The sequence below is a fragment of the Meleagris gallopavo genome, chromosome 2 (genome assembly GCF_905368555.1).
Source record: "Meleagris gallopavo chromosome 2, MGAL_WU_HG_1.1, whole genome shotgun sequence".
NCBI lineage: Eukaryota > Metazoa > Chordata > Aves > Galliformes > Phasianidae > Meleagris > Meleagris gallopavo.
The window spans coordinates 104,852,755-104,873,418 of record NC_139405.1 but is presented as its reverse complement, the minus strand read 5'-3'; the positions used below and the strand labels follow the sequence as shown (position 1 = coordinate 104,873,418).

General features: G+C 49.9%; 1 protein-coding gene across 3 annotated transcripts in view; it reads left to right on the top strand.

The window, feature by feature from the left end:
- Positions 1-13,853, top strand: part of ELP3 (elongator acetyltransferase complex subunit 3) — an 84,601-nt gene extending 70,748 nt beyond the window's left edge. For all 3 annotated transcript variants that reach the window (XM_010708081.3, XM_019613379.3, XM_085218268.1), the window contains one exon: positions 13,384-13,853. In XM_010708081.3, coding sequence (XP_010706383.1) covers positions 13,384-13,460 — 77 coding nt within the window. In that variant the 3' untranslated portion in view covers positions 13,461-13,853. The remainder of the gene's footprint in view (positions 1-13,383) is intronic.
- Positions 13,854-20,664: the final 6,811 nt, after the last annotated feature.

Genomic DNA, 20,664 nt, shown 5'->3' with positions numbered 1-20,664 from the left:
CTACAGGCAGAAAGGGAAAAAGACGCAGCAGGGTTTAAGCGGGTTGCCGTCGCTTATTACAGCAGTGCCTAAAAAGCATGCAAGGTTACTTCCAAACAAAGGAAAATCTGAGGTCCCTGGCGTTGGGAACCCAGGAGCCATGGCAGGCAGTGAACCGGGGAATGATGCACGGAGCAAGCTGGGCTCTAAGGCAGCTGCCTCACAGAGCGTCTCGTTAAATATCACTTCATTTGAAGAGGGCCGGTGGGAACAGCACATTTAATTGACTATGGAATCAATGAGTACTTTTGTAAGGGAAGATGAGCGTTTGCAAGGCAGGAAGGGCACTTTGGGTTCTGGTACCACGGAGGGAAATGATGGTACCGATGTGATGGGGAATGAGAGAAGTCATCGCTTTGGGTGCTGGTGGTGCAGTGTGGTGTCTGAGCGTTTGACCAAGCAAACCAGAATCCAATCTTTGCAATAACGGGGCAGAGCCGGCGCTGCTCTCCCTGCTCCTTCGTGCCCCCCACCACCTAAATCAAAGAGCAAAGTAAAAAAAAAAAAAAAAAAAAAAAAAAAGGCCAGTGGCTTGTTTATCATGAAGTCGTTGCTCATTTAAGGTAATTTTCTGCATGAGTGGTGCCTTTCTACTCTTCTGATGTGAGTAGTGTATTAGTATGCAGGCTTGGGTAGCTGAATGGTAGACCCTGGAGGCATCACTCCATTATTCAGAGCTCTGGGGAGGTCTGATCTGAAATGTCTGTTTTTCCATTTTCCAGTATTTGTAATTGCATGTGTGTTTTCTTTGCCTTTTGTTGTTGTGGTTTTTGTTGTTGGTGTTTTTTTTTTGTCAGTGTTAGTTTTTTATTTTCTTTTTCCTTCTAGTTGTATCTGCTTTGAATTTACATCTTTTTCCCCTCTGAAAAAGTCCCCCCCCCAAACTATACTAAAACACGTGTAAACACATTGCTTCTCTGATGTCCACAAGTCCTTTAGGCACTGGAAACATCCAAACATGGTGCTTGAGCCCAGTGGCTGGGCCAGGGAGCTCGCTGTGCTTGTTGTCACTTCTCCCTTTCTGGCAGCAGTCAGTGCTTGAGCTCTGAGTTTGGTGCTTGAGTTCTGCAGTCAGCATTTCCTCTCCTGTTGGAAGGATGCCGCTCTTCCAATCCTTTCTGCTCCTGTTCCACCATCTGAGTGGCAGGTGGGATCTGGGTAAGTTCAGTGTGGAGGCTCTGTCTCCCTTTCTGCACTCTGCAGGTCTCAGCACTTTCCTTTGGGAGTCAGTGAAGAGCAGTTGCATGCAGTGACTCAACCATTGCGGGTTTTTTTTCGATCAGAAACCACAGCATTCAGGGGATGATTTAGAACAAACAAGCAAGCTGAGCCCTTGTTACCTGCGTTCCTCCCAGCCCGCAGGGTAAGCGCAGCACAGCCCTTGTACCTGTTGTTCCTCTGTCCCACTTGCGACACGTGTGCTCCAGATTGTGGCTTTGCAGTGGGCCACATCAGTGTCACTTCTGACACTGAAGTACTGGGTGTCTGGGAAAGGGAAGAAACAGCAGGTAGGGATATGACATCTTCTTGCCCTCCAGCTGTTTGCTGCCCAAGGACTTCTGGAGTTGCAGAGAGTGCCTTTGTATTTGATAGCCCCCAGGGACTTGCTGCCTTGCCAGTCAGTCTGCCTGCAGCAGCTGATAACCTTCTCTCCCCATCCCTTTCCATTCTCCGTCCCTTTCTGTGAGCTTTCTGGTGTTGGTAGGAATGCCCTGTGTTGTATCTTGATCTGATCATCCTTCAGACTAAGTCAAGGTGGACAAAGGACAGCCCTCTTTGTAGGTTTTCCCAGTGTCTCCTTGAGCATTTCCATTAGCATAATTTTGACTTTGCTGCTTGCATCCCATAAGTAGCCCCATGGATCCCTAGTCCTGTAAGCAGTTGTATGGGATGTGCACACCAGTGACCAAGATAAGACATGAGTTAGTGGGCATGGTGGGGATGGGTTGGGGTTGGACTTAGTGATCTCAGAGGTCTTTAACAACTTTAATCATTCTGTGGTTCTATGACAGCGAGACTGGAATTTCTACACTGCAATTCTTTGGTTTCAGGATAATTTCATGTTTAAAGAATTACACCATTTCTTTAACACAGCACCGACCATGAGCTCACGCAGCAGGTGCCTGGCGTAGTGCACCTGGAAGCCATGATGCCATAGGTGAGGCCAAGGGCAAGGGCCAGGAATGCACAGACAAAGCAGTTATGTGTGTAACAAATTCTGAAATACCAGAAGTTCCAAGGGGCAAACATGGAGGCGGGTCAAGGGCAGGTTGGATGGGGCCCTGGGCAGCATGCTGTAGTGCCTACAGCTGGGGTTGGAACTGGGCGATCTTTGAGGTTTCTTCTGACCCAAGCCATGCTATGAGTCCTCCCCCTCCTAAACCATAGAAGTGTACAGCTCTTATCTCAATGTGCTTGAACAAATTCATCCATTACAGGTCCTTCGTTTTCCCTTTAAGCACCAACATGATGACTCTGTTGTCACCCTCTCATTTTGGAGGCTGCCTTTTACAGTAATGATGACCAAAGAGATTGAAGCTGGTGCTTTACAACTACTTGAAACATCTGAACAATAAAATTTCAAGAGTGATACTCTTTACAATACAGTAGTTACGCATCGTGCTGCAAAACAGGCAGCAGAAATGTTTCCCCACTTCCTTTTAAAAGGAAAAGAGACAGCCATGTGTTACAGGCTGCACAGGCAGCCTGACTTTGTGCCACGCTTCTCCAGGCTCCTCCAGGTTCTGGGCTGTTGAGCTTTGCCATCTTTCCAAGCCCTTTATCTTACACTCCACTTTGTGAGAAGGCTCAGGGCAGTGCCAAACCCACATCCTGCCCTGGCACCGTAGCACCTTGCTTTGACTCTGGGTGTAACATTGCTGCATGCTGTGGACTTTTTTTTTAAAAAAAAAAAGATGTGTCCCCTCCAGCCTCAGGGATAACTGCTGATACATGTGTGGTTTTCCAGTGGGATCATCTCGAAACACTAATTGTACCATCCAGCACTGCCTCTCCATGCCCTTCGCATATTCACGCCGTCTGCTCTGTGTGACAGCCACTGAACTTCACAGCAGTGGCACGTGCAGAGCGCTGCAGGCACCAGCTGTGTGTCAGCACAAGCAGCTGCCCCCACCCAACCCTGGACACGGCAGGGGCTGGGTGCCATTCAATTGTGACAGCACTTGGCTTGTTGCTTTTACCTCTGCAATCCAAGTTTCACCTGCCAAGATGAGGCTTGACTGAGGATCCCTTTCATTCCCAGCAGAGGAACCAAAGGTATCCAGCTTCCTAATAGGTGTCTCCGTGCCCATCCACCTATCCTAAAGCAGCTGCTAAAAGGAGACAGACAACATTATGCTCCCATTTCATCCTTATGGGACTGGTGTCTTGCTGGCTGACCCTGGGGGCACGCAGTTTGCAGCAGGTGCCTGGCATGGTGAACCTGGAAGCCACGATGCCATAGGTGAGGCCAAGGACAAGGGCCAGGAATGCACAGACAAAGCAGTTATGTGTTGTGAGGACTGTAAATGACTTTTTCCTACGCTAAAAGCCAGCTCTATAAATACAGTGCTCCTGCACGGAAGAGCTTTTTCAACTGCAGCGGTTGCTGTGACGTCTGTCAGCGTTATCTGTTTATGCTGGCATCAGGAAAGCAAGCTGGCTTGGCTTGTACCAACAGGATTGTCTCCTTATCTCTGCGCAGAAGATGCTTGTTTGGGAGGGGTGAGGGATGAGATTGAATTCCCCCACCGCAGGTGCTTGCCCTGTTAAAACCGAACACGCCGTGCTCCATTAACAACCACCCTTTCCATTCTCCTTTCAGTGCAGGCATTTTGTCACCTGTGCCTACGCCGTCTCCGGTCGCCTTTAAGCAAAACTCATCGATAATTTGCTCCCAGGCTGGGAGAGGCGTCTGAAACCACAGCCAAATCCGCAGCGGCACACCCAGGCTTCCGAAGCAGCTCTTTAATGTCTCCCTGCAGGGAGATTGCTCCGTAGCCCCGCTCGGTCCCGGTGACGTAGCAGCCTTATCACGGCGTGGAGGTCTGGCACCGCCGCCGCTCCCCGCCGTAAGCTAATTACTATGCGGCAAGATGATCAGTTTTCCCCCAGACCAGGTTTCTATTTGTGTGCTGTCAAGTAGAAAATTAACATGGACACAGGCCAGGAATGTTTCACGCCCGAGTGCTCCGGGGCCGGAGGTGGCGAGGAGAAGTCAGGCTGGATTTCTGAATGGCGGCGGTGTGGGATCAGGTGGTGCCGGGTGTCCTTTATGGGAGCAGCAGAGGAGCTGAGGAGATGGGGAAGAACCAGAGCAAAACGCACGCAGCCCTCGTCAGCTGCCCGGCTCTGTCTGCTTTGTTCAGAACAAAGCCGGTCGGTGTTTCGTAGAACCATAGCATCTTCTGAGTTGGAAGGGACCCTTAAAGGCTGTCTGATCCCACTCCTTGCACGAAGAGGGTCACCCACAGCTCCATCAGTGCTCAGAGCCCCATCCAGCCTGACCTTGGCTGTCTGCAGGGACATCACCACCCCTCTGGGCAACCTGCGCCAGTGCCTCACCACCCTTAGCGTAAAAATCTCTCCTTATGTTTCTGCAGAGCAGGTGAGGGCTGAGGGCTGCACAGTTCTGAAGCAGTGTTCATTCATCAGCTGTCCCACAGACACTCCTCACACTGCAGAGGTGGAAGCATGGCTGGTGTCCTCCCACACTGCTCCTGGGGTCTGGGCGAGCACCCCAACTTTAAGGAATGGTATCGGGGAATTTGCAAGAAGTGCCCAAGAAATGAAGTTCAATCATAATGGAGTTTTCCTTCCCCAGTGTTTCTTGCTTCTCGTTCATCAGAAGCGGTGTGTTTTGGAGAGTCTTGATACTTCTTAGGAAGAACATGTCAGGTGGTAACCTCCAGGCAGAGCCACCACAGCTGCTCCCTGTGCCTGTTGCGTAAGCCCATCGCAGGGATCCCTGCTGGCTGTGGGGCTGTCTGCTCTTTTCTCCCACTGCTTTTAGTCACCAGAGGTCATTAGTGTCTGATTGAGCTATTCAGCTGCAGCTCTGCGGCACCTTTTAGTTGTTCCTCAGACATTTGTGTACAACGTCCTCCTCCCGGCTCTGATGAGCAAGAGAGGGAGCTGAGGAGCGAAGGCTGCTTTCAACCACTGCCTTCCTGAGCCGGGGCGGCTGCTGGAGCTGAGTTTCACAGCTGTGTGTGCAGAGAGCTCCGTAGAGGTTCCATGGGGGAGTGGGGGCACAGGTGGGCTGCAGTGCTAATAACTGGGCGCCTCGCTCTCGAGATTGCCAAGCATTCTTCCTCGGCTCTGAAAGCCTCCCAGGCCTTCGGAGAGAAAATTGATCGTGAATTCCTCCGGTGCTTGGTGAGTCATCCCAAATCCCCGGTCTCTCAGTAATACTTTGCCAGATGGGTTGAATATTTCAGTCAACCATCTCTGGAAGGAGCCTCAAGACATTATGCAGCCGGTGCATCTAACATCTCACAGACCTTGAACTTGACAAATTCAGGGTTGAGCGACAGAAACATTTTGCTGTCTGCATCTCTCTCAAGGCCTGGTGGCAGAGCTTTGCTCAAGTATAAGAGAAGGGTTTGCATATAAATATTTAATTGCGTGTGGTTTAAAGTCAGGAGATCCACGAGCTCTGGGCTTCATCTGTCACCATAAAGGCAGTGCTGGCGTGGTGGCTGCGGACAGGGGATGCTGCCAGTGCAGCTGGGCCAGGCCAGGCCTGTGTAGTCATTAATGAAATGTTGCTTCTGCGATAAAGAGATCAATGAGATGGAAGCTCACCATCTGGAAGCTCCGTGATGGTTCTTAACTGATTTTTAAATGGCGAGTCTGCAGCTCTAACCATAACCAGGGCATCTCCCATGTGCTGAGAGGCACTCCAGAGGTTGGATGCTGCAAAACCAGTGTTTTAGTCCTACCTCTTAGTATTGGTGACAGTCTTGGGTTTGCGATTTGCCTTGAGAACAAATAAGAGAGATGCATTTGGTAATATCAGAAAGCTTTTGCTGTAGTTTTCCTTCTAGAGACCTCTAAGACCAAGTCCAACCCCAGCCCATCCCACCATACCCACATCCCTCAGTGCCACATCCCCACGGGTCTGGAACACCTCCAGGTTTGGTGACCCCACCACCTCCCTGGGCAGCTGTGCCACTGCATCACTGCTCTTTTGGAGAAGAAATATTTTCTGATACTCAATCTGATGTCCCCATGCCATCCTCATGGTCTTCCTACAGAGTTGTGGAATGCAGAGCAGATAAGGATCCTGCCTTAACAGAACTCCAGTGTGTGCCCCTCAATCTCAGCCTTCAGAAGAAATGCCTAAGACCTACAGGTTGAGTAGGTGGCTGATCCCAGGGAAACCTTTAAACTAGTTAAATGGTGAGACCAAAAATGCTTCAGAAGAACTGCTCTTCCATGGTTTAAAAGCAAACATTAAAAAGTTTCTTCGATCCCATCAGAAATAAGGATGTTGATGCAAACTTTGCTTTGCTAAAACTTAATAAGCAATTCACTGAGTTACTCTATCAAGATACCAAAATGCCCTTCCAGAGCACCACTGCTGCATTTGCACCTTGCAAGCACATGGGCATGCAGGGCTGTCAGGCTCCTTGCTGCAGCCCCTGTTGTCCCTCCAGGAGTTAAATACAGGGATTTGGAGGATGCAAAAGATGAGAAGCTTTTCAAATTAGCCAGATCCTAACCAGGTGAAGGTATTGTAAAGTTAAATTGGCTTCCATTAAATTAAAGGTGTGGTACATGAGGAGCAGGCTGCAAAGGGGAGAACAGAGGTCTGCCTGTTTGTTACCTGGAGATGTTTCTCCCATCAGTTCTGTTTATTGAGCAGGAGAGCTGACCACGAGCTGGAGCTTTGTCAGAAGGGGGCTGATCTCTTTGCATTTGCGTCAGATCGGCAGCGCTCCTTCTGACGTGGGCTCTCCTGGCAGAGGCTGGATGTGGCTGCAGGGAAGCCAGAGGATGCTGGGGGCTTTGGGTTGTGCCTTCAGGAATAATCCAATCTTTGATCTGAATGCGTTCTGTAGCAGGGAAGTGAGTTGGGGAGGTGATGAAGGGAGACCCTGGGCTTCAAAACGCTTCTTACCGCAGCCGTGATTTGAGATCTCAGACAAATTACCCGTCTGCCTGGGATCTCGGCTCTTCTTGTGGGACGTGGCAATGACAGTACCTCCCTGCTAGGCAGAGGTGTTGTGAAAACAGCAATTTAACAATGCTGGGAAGCAATCTGTGTGAGAAGGAAGCGAGACTCATTTGACAGAAGAAATAGAGGCTTTCATGTGGGGGTTTCTCATCCAGGCCCCCAAAACAGCAGCACATGCACTAAAGACAGGTTGGGGACAATTGCTGCTAGCGAGTTTGGTGCTGCTAATCACTTAGCCCTGACCAGAGAAAGGATTACGAAGTGCTTTGCATAATCATGTAAGTACATAAAGATGTATCTAAATCACAAGTCTAACTGCGCCGCTAATTAGCTCTTTGTGGCTGCTGCGGCAGGAGGAGGTCACGAAGTGCTGAACTCTCCCATCCTGTGCTGGGTCCCTCCAGAGACTGCTGAAACATATGGGAAGGATGGCTCTGCAGGAGAGCGCTTCAGAGCTCTTCCTATTTTCCCTCTGCATTTCTCTGAGCGTGTTTTCCAATGGCTGCCAGAGCATTAGGAGTTCTCTGTAGTTCTCAATAGAATCTACTGTTCTAAAAGAATTGAGCATGGCTGTGCTTCCTCTCTCTGTTAATGTGAAAATGGAGAGTATCACATTTGTGAGATGCCAGGTAACGTTTCCAAACACCCCTACTTGTAATTTCCAGAGGTTTTTATCTCCTAGATAGCTTTTGAGAAATAAGTTGCCAATTGTCTAATCTAAAAAATCATATCTTTGCTGCGGGGATTGATGTAAGGATTGTTCATTGGCCTCTGAAATTAATAACGTTTCTGATTGCTTCGAAGTGCTCAGGTTTCCTCAGCAGTGCTCATGGTGTTGGTTTTTATCCATTTCCTTGATGCTGATAAGGCATTGCGGTTATCTCACATCCTTTGCTTTTTCCCCATTGTTACCATTCACTGCAGTTGGTTGGTAGCCATTCACATGAGGCGGCCTTGTGTTTTCCCCGAGGACAAAAATCCAGCATTGTGAAAACTATAAATGCCAAAGCAAACTAATTAGAGGTCATGGATGGATGTTCTGTGCATTCTTAACTCATGTATCATTTTGGAAATGCGATGTGGTTTTCTTGGTTAGCGTCCAGTACTCAAGAGAGAAGAAAAAGTTCTCTCATCTCTCCCTTCTGCAGGGTATTTGAAACCATGGGTTTGGCCCTTCCTCATTTAAGTAGGTCTTACCGATGTGAGGAAGTCCCTTGCTGGGCTCTGGATGGTCGCTGGGTGGTTGCCAAGTGCCATTAAATGCTGGCTATCAAGTCAAGACTGAACAGCAGCAGATTTCACAATGAGGCATTTTCTTACAGCCAGCCAAGTTTCTTCTTGGGTTTGGTGGAGGTCGAGGCAAGAAGTATAAGGAAAAACCTAAAACTTCTCTCTTAGAAGCAATCTTGAGTCTCCACCAATGGCCACAGGGAAGAAGGGGGTTGTGTTGGCTTGCACATCGCTCACATCACTTTCCAAGTCACCCAACCACGTGTCTTAAGAGTTCCAAAATGTGAGCTTTGTGATCCCTGAATGATGGCCTTTGAATGCCTCTCATGCTCTGGCAGCATCAGTCTGATCACGGGAGATGTGCCTGGAGAACAAAGGAGTTTCTCAGAGACTTGGCTGCCCCAAATCCCAGAGGCTGGCTTGGGATTCGCTGCTAGTCTGGATAAAATTCATGACACTTCAGCAAGTACCATTTCCTGTCCCACTGCCTGCAGGAACCAATAATCCTTTGCTCAGCACCCTTGAAGGACAACCCTACCCAGCAGAGAACCTACAACCACTTCAGGTGCCACGATGTCCCTACCCACGTGAGATCCTACAGCAATTCTGGTGCCACGATGTCCCTACCCAGCAGAGAACCTACAGCCAATTCAAGTGCCACGATGTCCCTACCCAACTGAGATTCTACAGCAATTTGGATGCCATTATGTCCCTACCCACCTGAGATCCTACAGTGATTTGGGTGCCCATGCAGTGAGCTCAAAGCAAAGCATGGAGCAAGGCATGTCAGTTCCATAAAACTTGGCAGAGCTCTCACTGCCAGCAGAACTGCAGTTGGCACATGGGTGGTTGGAGGCAATTTGGAAGGTTCAGCTGATGTGGGTTCATGCTGCCTGGCACGCCAGGCTCTGGTAACTGCTTCTAAGATATGGATTGAGGGGGAAGGAAGCTGTGAGATGCTACATGCCCTGACTGCACTGCTTCAGTGGTTGCCAAAAGATGTGGAGGCCTGTGTAGAGATAATTCTCTCATGTGCCTCGGTAAGTCTCTGCTGTGGAAATTTTATGAACTATTAGTTGCTCTTTAATGAGCCTGAAAACAATCTCATTTTCACTTAGTTCTGTGCCCAGCGAGCCATGCTGAAGGAATCTTTGAGGATACTCGGGCTCTGCTGCTGCACTGCAATATTTTTGTGTGGCAGAGCTGAGTCAGAAGGGTGTATTTATGGGCTTTGCATAGCAAGGTCACGGGCAGGGGGCTGCATGTGGGCAGTGAAAGCTGATTTCCTCCATCCTCCTTCAGGGCCAGAAATGTTTAACCCTGACACCGCGGTCACCTTCCACCATCCTCTGTTTGCTTGTTTGTTTTTAATTTCTTTTTGCAGTTTAAATGTTACGGTAAAAAGATTTGGGGGATTTTATCAGTAGGCCTCCTCACCATTATTCAGCCACCACCAAAAGGAGAGAGCAAAAGGCTATGAAGTGAACAGGCAGGCGGTGCCAGAAGATGTGTCATCAAAGATTTCAGCAAGGGATGCTTCCAAAAAGCCTCAGCTGGCCGTGGGTTCTGCCCAGCAGGTGTGATCCAAGCCCTTGTGCTCCCAGATTGCTCAAACTGAACTCACTGCTAAGTCTGGTGTGGAATGTTTAACATTTAAAGGCCCATTTGAAAAGCAACTGATGATGGCTTTGAAAGTTGAAAAGCTGCTTCTGACAGCTTCTGGCTGTACTCTTCCATTCCTGTGTGTTATTTCTTTTGTGGGACTTGTGGAATGATGTTGCTTTTCACTGGGGCGTGACTTTGAGCTGTAGGTACACGTGCTGTAAGTCAGAGCAGCAAGGTATCCCTGGGGGTGTTCATGGCTGGGGCCCTGCATTGCTGCCTGATTTAGTGGTTGGCAACCCTGCCTGCAGCAGGAGGGTTGGAACTGGATGATCTTTGAGGTCCCTTCCAACTCAAGTTATTATATGATGATGCTGTGATTGGGAAGAGAACTGGTGCCTTCCAGTATTGTTAGACATTATGGATTGTTTCTCTAGCCCTAATTCTGGCATGACTTGTGAACAGATGAAATGGCATGTTAGTTTAATAGCTCTCATTCTCTTACTTCTTGCACATTGATGCTGTCCTGACAGAAGCCAGCAGCTTCGCCCTGCTCCTTTGTCTATTGTTTGGGCTTTGCGTTCATACAAAACTGTGATAATCTCACAATGGAAATGACTCCTTCATGATTTATGGGCAGTCATTCGTGCCCCACGGATCTTTTATTCCATTCAGCAGTGCCTTCTGACTTCTGCTTCTCTCATGGGTGAAGGCAGCGTGGCTGCTGGCTGTCAGCCTGCTTTTAATTCCACGTTTCAACACCCCTTTTCTTTCCCAGTTGTGTCACACTGATTGTAAAACATCCTTCCTTCACCCTGGCTGTGATTTCCTGATATTCTCTGACTACAGAGAAGCGCGTTTGTATTCATAGCATCCCAGTGAATTCTGTAGGCTGGGTCTGTTGCTGTTTGGGTTCTGAGCAGCTGAAGTGAATCCTGAGCTCATCCCCAATTGCTGCGCATCGTTTTGCTTCACAGGGCTCTTGCTGCATTTCAGCACAGTTCCTTTCAAAGAAAACTCAGCTACAGGCTGTGTTCCAGAAGCAGATCCAGCCCAGACACCAAGGTCTGAATGCACGGCGCTTTGCCCAGCTTCAAACCAAGCATGCAGTGGGGAAGAGGAGCCCAGGAAACCAAAAGTCAGCACGGTGCAGATGCATGGGCTGAGCACCAAGGGATCCCATCTGCTGCTCTGCTCCTGCCTCATCAGATTGGACTCTAAGAAGTCTTTGTGCAGCAGCTCGTACCTCCCACCTGCCTGCTTTTCCCCTTCCAAATGCAGATCCCGAGGCTGCAGCACGATGGAGCCTCATGGATGGGCTCTGCCCTGTAAGCAGCACATTGCTGCCTTTCTCTCCCTGCTTGTTTTTGCATCCATGTGTTGAATTTCCAGCTCTGGTAGGATCTGATGGTCCAATGGTCATAATCCCAGATGCTCGGCTTCCACTCTTCTGTACCTGAACCCAATGGCTGCTTCTTGGGATATCTTCATGAGAGCTTTTCCCTTCAAAAAAAAGCTTCTTGCCTTGAAAACGTTCCTGCAGTGCTGGAGCTAGCGGGATGCCTCCACGATCCCATTGAGGCACCTCCTGCCTGCTCATCTTTCTGAAACTGTGGATGCCCCTGGAGGTGCCCAGGGCCAGGTTGGATGGGGTCCTGGGCAGCCTGATCTGATGGGTGGCAGCTTTACCCATGACAGGAGTGGGTGGAATGTGAGGTCCCTTCCAACCCAACCATTCTGTAGTTCATTTGAAGGACAGTGATTCTGTGCAAGAAGTTTTGCTATGAGCATGGCTTGATGACGATAGAGGTGCTTCAAGAGGCAGCACTGCGTGGGACCCCAGGAGCCCGGGGCTGCCAACTGCATCATCAGTCTTGTTAATGGCTCGAACCCATTGCCCTCAAACGAGGAGGAGCTGGCACTTCACTAGGGCCACTTAATAGCTCTGAGATTAATGGAGGCAGCACACAATGCTCCGCTGAAACCTCAGCTTTTAAAATCCACACATTTCCCGAGAGTTTGAGGGGAACAAAAAGGAGGGGCTGTTTAACCAGTTCTAATCGAGGTGGTTTTAAAACCATAATCTGAATTACTATGTTGTCTTTAGCTCTAAGAGGATTCTTCTTCAGCTTTGATTTCACTTTCGCTTGAGTTCTGGGCTGCAGGTGGAGTGGCTCTGCCGTTTTATTGCCATGGTCTGTATGTCACATCCCAGTGCCTCTGCTAATGAGCCCCAGGGATTTGGGGGCAAGGTGTTGATGCAAGTGATGGTTTGCTGCAGGTCAGAGATCCGGCTCTCCTGGACAGGAATCACAGAACTGTTTGAGTTGGAAGGGACCCTTAAAGGCTGTCTGATCCCACTCCCTGCACTGAACAGAGACACCCACAGCTCCATCAGTGCTCAAAGCCCCGTCCAGCCTGACCTTGGCATGATCATCCAGCATCTCTTTGGGCAACCTGTGCCAGTGCCTCACCACTCTTAGCATAAAAATCTTTCTCCTTATAACCAGTGTAAGGATGAGGAGAACGGATTGGCTGGAGCTCTGGTGCTCAAGCATCTTGTAAGTACTGCAGCGTGCATTGGGGAACGCATCACAGCTCTCCAACACGCTCCTGGTGGCCTCAGGTGCACGAGTGGAAGGGGTTATGCCAGGCACTGCATGGTGGGGACATGGCCATTCCTGGAGAGCCATTTCCAAGTGCCACGGTTTCCAGGAACTGGCTGGAGGCTCTGAGATTAATCATAGAAGCATAGAGTGGCATAGGGTTGAAGGGACCTCAAAGATCAGCCGGTCCCACCCCCTGCTGTGGGAAAGGGGAGGAGAGGGCTGCGGAGTCTGTCCTGCTATCCCTGCCCACCAGCTGCGGGGACAGCAGTGCCGTGATGCTGAGTCCTTCCTCTGCTGATGACTAATGTCTGCATATGTGAGTAATTAGATAAGGTGAGGGGGGAGGCTGCTGGCGCAGACCTGTCTTGCTGCAGGATGCAGTGGGGTTCATTAGGAGAGGAAGAAGAGGACCAGAGGCACACAGAGCCTCCATTCAATGAGGAAATTGGATTGCGGCTGCAGAGCCCACTTGTTGAGTTGGAGTGGAGCTGAGCTCATTTCTAGGAGCACCGGGACACGGCCTGCTGGGCTCTAGAGCTCTTCAGTTCCTGGTAGAGGTGCCCGCAGCTGGGCTGCCTGCTCCAGAGAGCCCACCTTTGGTTTTCGTCTGAGCTCCCAGATGTGTTCACCGCCGTTCCCTTCTTCTCTCCCTTGCAGCTTTTCTCAGCACAGAGGACAGGGCAGATAAAACAATGCATTAAAGCTTTATTGTTCTCCTCACAGGCGTTGGCACGAGGAACTACTACAGGAAGATCGGCTACGAGCTGGAAGGGCCGTACATGGTGAAAAGGCTGCAGTGAACCCAGCAGGTCCTCATCCCACCTGCTGCAAGGAGAGGACGTGGCTGATCCAGGAGAAAAGCTCACGGTGCTGGTTGGAAGCTGAAAACCAAAGCCTGCCAGCTGCAAAGGACTTGTTTGTGCCCATGGCAGCAAATGGGGAGCACGGTTCTCCTGAGGTGTGCTTTGCCCCTGGAGGGTTGGTGGACATCACACACACATCCAGGGCTGGTGTTGCTGCGTTGCTATGTGGGACTGAATCACAGGTGAACTGAAGGGCACCCTATAAGGCAGCCTAGTGTGGAAAAGTGTCCATTAATTCTAGGATGCTGCCATTGGGCTTTTAATATGCATTGAAATTGTGTGGGTTATTGTGCAACATAAATGAATTTCTGCTCTGTGCCTACTTACTTATTTACACTGCCACGGCTGCTTTTTGTCCATCCCAAGCAGTGCACTTTGATCCTTCTAGGAGGCTATCAGGGGTTGGAAGCCAGTGCCCACCTTGCTAGTGGTAGGGTTTGAGATTGAAACTTATCCTAAACCTCTGTGGAGTCACAGTCACATTCATGTCTCTGAGGCTCCAGTCCAACCTCCCTTAAAGCAGGTTCAAGCAGGTGAGGTTGCTCAGCATCCTGTTCAGCCAATGCTTATATACCTCTGTGGTGGAAAACCTACAACATTTAGGTCCCTGTTTCAGTATTTGACCCCATGTATGATGAAAAGATTGGGAAAATAGCTTACAGGAGTTTGGCACTTTGAAACTTGTGCCACTGCCCTGTGACCTGTCACTGTGAACCTTCTGGTCCCCCTCTTCTCTTTACACATGGTGTACTCCCACACCATAACTGGCCTTCACTGGCCTCCCTCCAGTTCTGTTCATCTCCACACTCAATGTTCTGTTCCTCCATCCTGTAACTCAGAGCCCTGGGCACAAGAATGCTGTGCAGCAGCAGGGACAGAAGCCTTGTTCAGGGCAAGGTGTCCAGCACCCCTTGTTCTCCCGTATCTGTGCTGCTTCAGGACAGGATTCATTCATCAGGAGATGATGAAAGGTGCCACTGGTAACTGGGGCACATTAACCTTCTGCTACCACAAAGCACAGGAGATGAAAATGGATGCACTGCGATTTCTGTGCTGAATCCTCAATGTTCTCCCCAGAACGGGGCTGTTCTGGTGTTGCCGTGCATTGTGAATCACACTGACATGCTCAGCTCCACCAGCCTTCATTTCCAGGTAAGCAAAGCTCAGCACTTAGTATTGGAAAGCTCAGCCCTCTGGCAAAGCCAGGACACACCTGGGGGAGTGCAGTGGAGCTGTGGGCACCGAGTGGGACTCAGCAGTGCCGAGCTGCCGGCACCAACCTCACTGCAGAGAGTCGTCGTGCTCATGTTTTCAGCCAGGCCATTCCCTCCGAGGCATCAGTGCTGTCTGGTGACAAATTTCACACTTTGAGGTGAAGTGCAGCTGTTTGGGACCCGTAATTTGCACTTTGCTGCCTGCCTGTCATGTGGGCTTCACCGCCGGAGGGCTCAGAGGAGATTGAAGGCTGCTTCGACACACACTGCACCATTTGAAGCCTTTATGTTGGTATTAAAAGAAGCAAGCCTCACAGAAGCCTTTTTCTGCAAAACAATGTCGTAAGATTTTGATTATGAATTGTAAATTTAATAAGCATGCACTGAATATAACAACACATCAGGTCTTTGCTAGCAGACAGCAGCACTGTGCAATAAAACCAGTGCTTAACGATGGCTGTGCTCAGTGCACAGGGACAAGGCATAGAGCAGGAGCAGCACCCGAGGGTGGCAGTGTCCCCATCTCCCCCCAGTGAGGGTTCTTTGAGTTGGCCAAAACATTTCACATTACCCTGAAAGGTTGGGTCATTACATCATTTTGTTTACCCTTCATTCGAGCAGCATCTGCGGCAGAACAGGTAGCTCCTTCCAGTGGGGGAAGAAATCAGCTAATTGCATCCTGCAATTAATTGCAAAAGGGAGCGCTGCTTTCAAAGCCAGGAGCAGTCACACTTTGCTGCAGGTGGCTGTCGTGGGCAGCCCTGCCTTGTCCTGTGGTGTCCCAGCACAGCACCTTCTGCATGGGACTCAGTAAGAGTGCAGGGATGCCTGGAGGAAGCAAAACGCATCGAGGTGAGTGGGGTGGACAGGCTGCAGCCCCCTCTCCCTCTAAAGTTAGAGGCAAAAGCATTAGGTTAAGCAAACAGAAGCTTAAGCAAACCAGTCAGAAGTTGAGCAAAGTCAAGAAAATGGGATTTGCCTGTAAAACCAAAGGACAGACGCTGCTCCCACAGCTGTGGCAAGGCAGCCCAGGGTAGAAAGGCTCCTAGTTGGATTTCTGCATGTTGAAGGGCAAAATCTCATCAACCCATTGCAGCCTGGGTCAGGCAGAAGGGTTTCCAGGCTGATGCTGTCCAAGAGGAAAGCACCAGGAAGGGCTGTACCTCCCTACCTGCACCCATCACAGCCGATGGGAAAAGCAAGCAAGAAGCCATAAGGAGAGCAAGTTGTTAATGGTGCTGCTGGAGCAGCAATCATGGCCTGGGGTGCACGCACTGCTTCCCTGACTGCAGCTCTGTGCTTTCTCATCTGCAAAGCGGCCCTGCCAGCTTCAATATTTCTCTTGCTTCTATTTATATGCCTTTCTTCGTTGCTTGAAAATTACCTCCTGCCCTGCCTCGGTAGCGCTGGAGCGCTTCACAAGTGCCTGCTAAGTGCACCTCTTCGCACAAGGGCTGCACAGTGGGTTCCTTTCCTGCTGCCCCCAGCTTTTGCCCCTGCTGTGAGTGAGCTCTGAATGAGCAGCACAGGGTCAGGCAGGGATGTGCCTGCGTTTCTGCAGCAGCTCCAGGCCCCTCTGCTTTCTCCCTGTGTCACCATCACACTGAGCCACCCTGCTGCTGCTGCTCTGCACTGCTCCAGTGCCCAGCTCCAGCCTGAAGAATCCCACGGGCATCACTGCAGCAAAGAAGTGTGTGCACCTGCACAACCCCTCGTGCTGTATCCCCAGAGCAGTGCTGTGAGCAGCACGTTGTCTTGATGGCTGTCATGGTGCAATACCCCTGCTCTGGAACAGGTTGCCCAAGGAGGCTGTGGATGCCCCATCCCTGGAGGCATTCAAGGCCAGGCTGGATGTGGCTCTGTGCAGCCTGGGCTGCTGGTTGGTGACCCTGCACACAGCAGGGGGTTGGAACTGGATGAGCATTGTGGTCCTTTGCAACCCAGGCCATTCTATGATTTTATGATTCTGTGATTCTCTCTGCCTGCAGCTTTGTTGGCTGAAGTGGTTTCTGCCCCCAGCTGCTCCCTCCAGCTATCTGCCAGGTGAGGCTCGGGGAATGAGGTGAACACAGTGATCCAGCAACCCTTTCATGCAAAGAGAGAGAGCAGTTCCAGAAGGAGGGTGTCTGATTGCACCGAGTAACACAAAATGTAGGAGCAGCTGGGAGATGCCACCCCCCCCCAAAAAAAAACAATTAAAACAATGAGAAGTTCAAGACTCAGGTGGCCAAGATGAAGAACCTCTTACAGAACATCCACAACTTGAATAGCACAGCAGCACCAGAGAGCTGTGGGTGCACCATCCCTGGAGGTACCCACGGCCATGGATAGGTCCCTGGGCAGCCTGGGCTGGTGGGGGGCACACAGCCTGCAGCAGGGGTTAGGGCTGGAGGGGCTTTAAGGTCCCTTCCAACCCAACCATTCAGCTCTATGAGACAAAGCACCATGTCTAAGGAGATGACCATAGGAAGGCAGCTGAGCTGCTCTGCTGTCATTCACATTAAAGGCAATCTATACATGCAGCAGGCCCATCTATATTTGAAAAGGTTGAATTTAGCAGAACAAATGTTGTTCAGCTTGGGGGGAAATGAAGAATATCCATTTTTGGCTTCAAGTTGGCACCTCCTGTGTCCAGCTGGTCACCCAAAGCCACGCTTAGCTGCACTGCTTCCTGGAACCCCAGCAGCTCTATCCATTAAGAAAAAAAGTGAACTGGAAACAAACAAATAGGGAAAAAAAAAGAAAAAAAAAGACAACCCAGAAATACCTAAAGCCACCAGACAGTGGAAAGTCTTCTGCCCTAAAAGCAGCAGGCACTGAGTGCAGTACGAGCAGCGATGCAGGGCAGCACCTGACCTGTGCACAAGGAGAGATGCCCTCCTGCCAGCGTGGGATTTGTTCTTTGCTGGCATCCTTGGTGTGGCAGCAGGAGGGGCTGCCTCCTGCCTTTGGTGCAATAAGCCGTCGCGTCAGGGGCTCAGGGAATGTGCCACGATTCTGTAAGGAAAGAAAATTAAATGAAGAGGAGCAGGAGACAGAAAGGAGCTTGATTTTAAAAAAATACAGCAGTCACAACCAGCTCTGTTTAATGAGAATAGGAAGCAAGCGGTTTGAAAAAAAAGCAACAAAAACAAAGCCAGACCTGAGGTAAGCAGCAGCACAAAGTCCTTGGGCTCCTCGAGTCCTTTCCCAGGCGGAGGAAGTGGTTTGCCATCGATTTATTGACACTGCTGCCTGTCTCCCCTGCCCTGTCTCAGGGGTGTGGGTTTGCTCAGGGTGAGTTCTGGCAAGTGCTGTAGCACCCACTGATGTTTCCTGGGTGCCAAAGTCAGATCCCAGCCCCGTCTGCAGCCCTGTGAGGGCTCAATGCCTCCCACAGCCCTTTCAGATCTCCTCCTGGCTGGGGAAATTCGAGCTCCCACATCCTCCTGCAGGAGCATCTGTAGGAGATTCTTCCTGCTCCCCTTACACTGGGACCTCCAACCCCCCCATCACTGCGTGTAGCAAAGCAGTTGGAGGAATTTCTTTCCCATGGGTTTATTTTCTTGAAGTAAATCCTGATGCTGTCTGGGTTGGCAGCTTCTCTAGGTTTGCTGGGATGAGGGGAGGTTGTAAAGAGGTGGTAAGGGCACGAATCCAGGTCCTGATCCCAGCATGGGGTGTGTGTGTCATCTGTTATAAAGGGCTGGAATCCATATCACAGCTCAGCTTACTTGAAGCATCCACAAACCTAGTAGGAGAACTGCTGTCTCACTGATTTAAAAGATGCAAGAGGGAAAACATTGACAGGTTGTGGGTATTAAACCCATGTCCTATTGCTACCACACCTGTACATGCCCAAATGGAGACTCTCACCTCCCTCTGGCCTGGCCTGCCAGGCAGTTGGGTTGCTAGGAGGTGTGAATAGTGCCACAGACTACACATTGTTTCCATTTAAAACCAATTTAATCTAAATTCTCTGATCCTGCAGCTCCGTGAGAATAAAGGAGAGCTTAAAGGGAGAAAACCACTGCTTCCAACTTCAAAAAGCCTCAGCAAAATCAATTAAGAGTGTATGAAGAATCCTGAAAGAACAACAGGGACTGACAGATCGAAGTATGCAGGCTCATTACCTTTTCACATCCAACTCTTGATGATGTTCCTGCACAACATCAGCCAGGGCACGTAGGTGTCTTTACATTTTGGCTGCAAGTACCTGTATCATGCTTTGAAAATGGAATGCAAATACACTGGTTGTGTTCTGCGTGTTACAGAAGCAGACTCCTTTAAGGAGAAGGCAGCAGCTATTTAGTGGAACAAAGGAGAAATGTATTCAAAGTTGGGGAGGAGAAAGGAGTAACAAAATAGCTCGTCTAAGAATGTGAACCGAGTGCCAAAGGCACAACTTGCCTGATGAGGCTGCCGCAAACACTGGCAGGAGTAGGAAATTGTCTTTATCCTCCAGTGGATGAAGCAGCAAGGGTGGGCTTCGTTCCTGTGGTAGGTTAGGGCATACCCACGGCTAGCAACTAGCTAGCCACTGCAAAGCTATCTTTCCAGGTTCGGTCTGTGTACCACACACCTGGGTCACTGCAACACACTTGAATGCTTCGCTCTTACCTCTCCATCTCAAAGAAATTCAGTTGCTCACCTGAGCCCTCTGCTCAGGCAGCATTTCTGGCCGATGAATCAGGATCACGCAGGGATGGGCACTTTGTGAAACAGATCCCAACAGCAGATGCTGGAGAATTGGCTCCGGCTCATCGCTCCCTCCTGCCCCGACTGCACGCATGGGTTGGTAGATCTGCTCTCCTTATCTCATCTGCAGCCCCTGCTGAGATGAGGCACTTAATCCAACCCACTCCCATGCCCTCTTCAGATGATGCATCTCTCAAGCTGCCCCATCTGCGTGTTGGTTGCCTTAGATAACTGCTTGGTGACAGGCATCCGGAGTGCCTTCATTATTTTCTGTGATAAACAGACCTGGGCATTTATTTCCCCAGAATCTTCCCAGAAACTGTAATAGTAGCAGCTACTATGCTGTATTTAACAAGCACAGAAAAAAGATCTGCTTCTGCTGGCTGCTGAGATGAGCTGGAATTTGTGATTAATGGAGGGTGCTGCTGATGAATAATTTGGATGCGGCACTTAATTTGAGAGAAAAACAGAATAGCATCAAACCAACTTCATCCTGACTGGGACAGTAGCAAGTATTTAATTCTTCCCTTGACAAATTCAGCCCCTAGATACCTTCTGTCTCTGTGAGTGGTGATTTTTGTCCTATTGAAAGTTAACTAGTCTGAAGCATGCTTAACCCAAAGCAATCAAATTTAAGTGCCTGCCTGTGATGGACAAATGGCATTCAGAGGCTATTCTAACCAACTGCTCTGATGCACACCAGGCTCGTCACAGGAGAGAAAAATGAGGAACAACTCACCCATTTCTCCCAGTCACAGCAGAAGAACGAAGCTTCACCCTCACAGCCTGTTCTGAAACACAAAGCTGAATCATAGGTCCACATTCCTCTCTGTTCTTTTTTCTTCAAGAGAGATTGACTGCAGATGATAAATGGTGCATCCTTAGTCACCAGCATCTGTGCTCTGACCTAGGGAAGAAACAACAGCACCAAAGCACACGAGCAGGGTGCCGAGCACCCACTGCAGCCCCATTACCCAGCAATACACTGGGCAGCACTGCTCTCCTGAGTGTGCTTAGTGTCGTTCCAGCAGCTATCACCACCACCGAAGCAGCAGCTTTCACACAGCCGAAGCTACTTGGCCACAAGAGGAGGGATACACAAAAATATTCGGGGTTTGATGTTTTCCTGGGCTCCCCCAAAGAGCCTTGAGCAGGAAGACGAGCTGATTAGGAGCACGGCACCTCAGAGATAGCAGTAGTGTAGGAACTCCCCCGAATGCGAGGGATTCACACAGTCCCATTTTATTCTG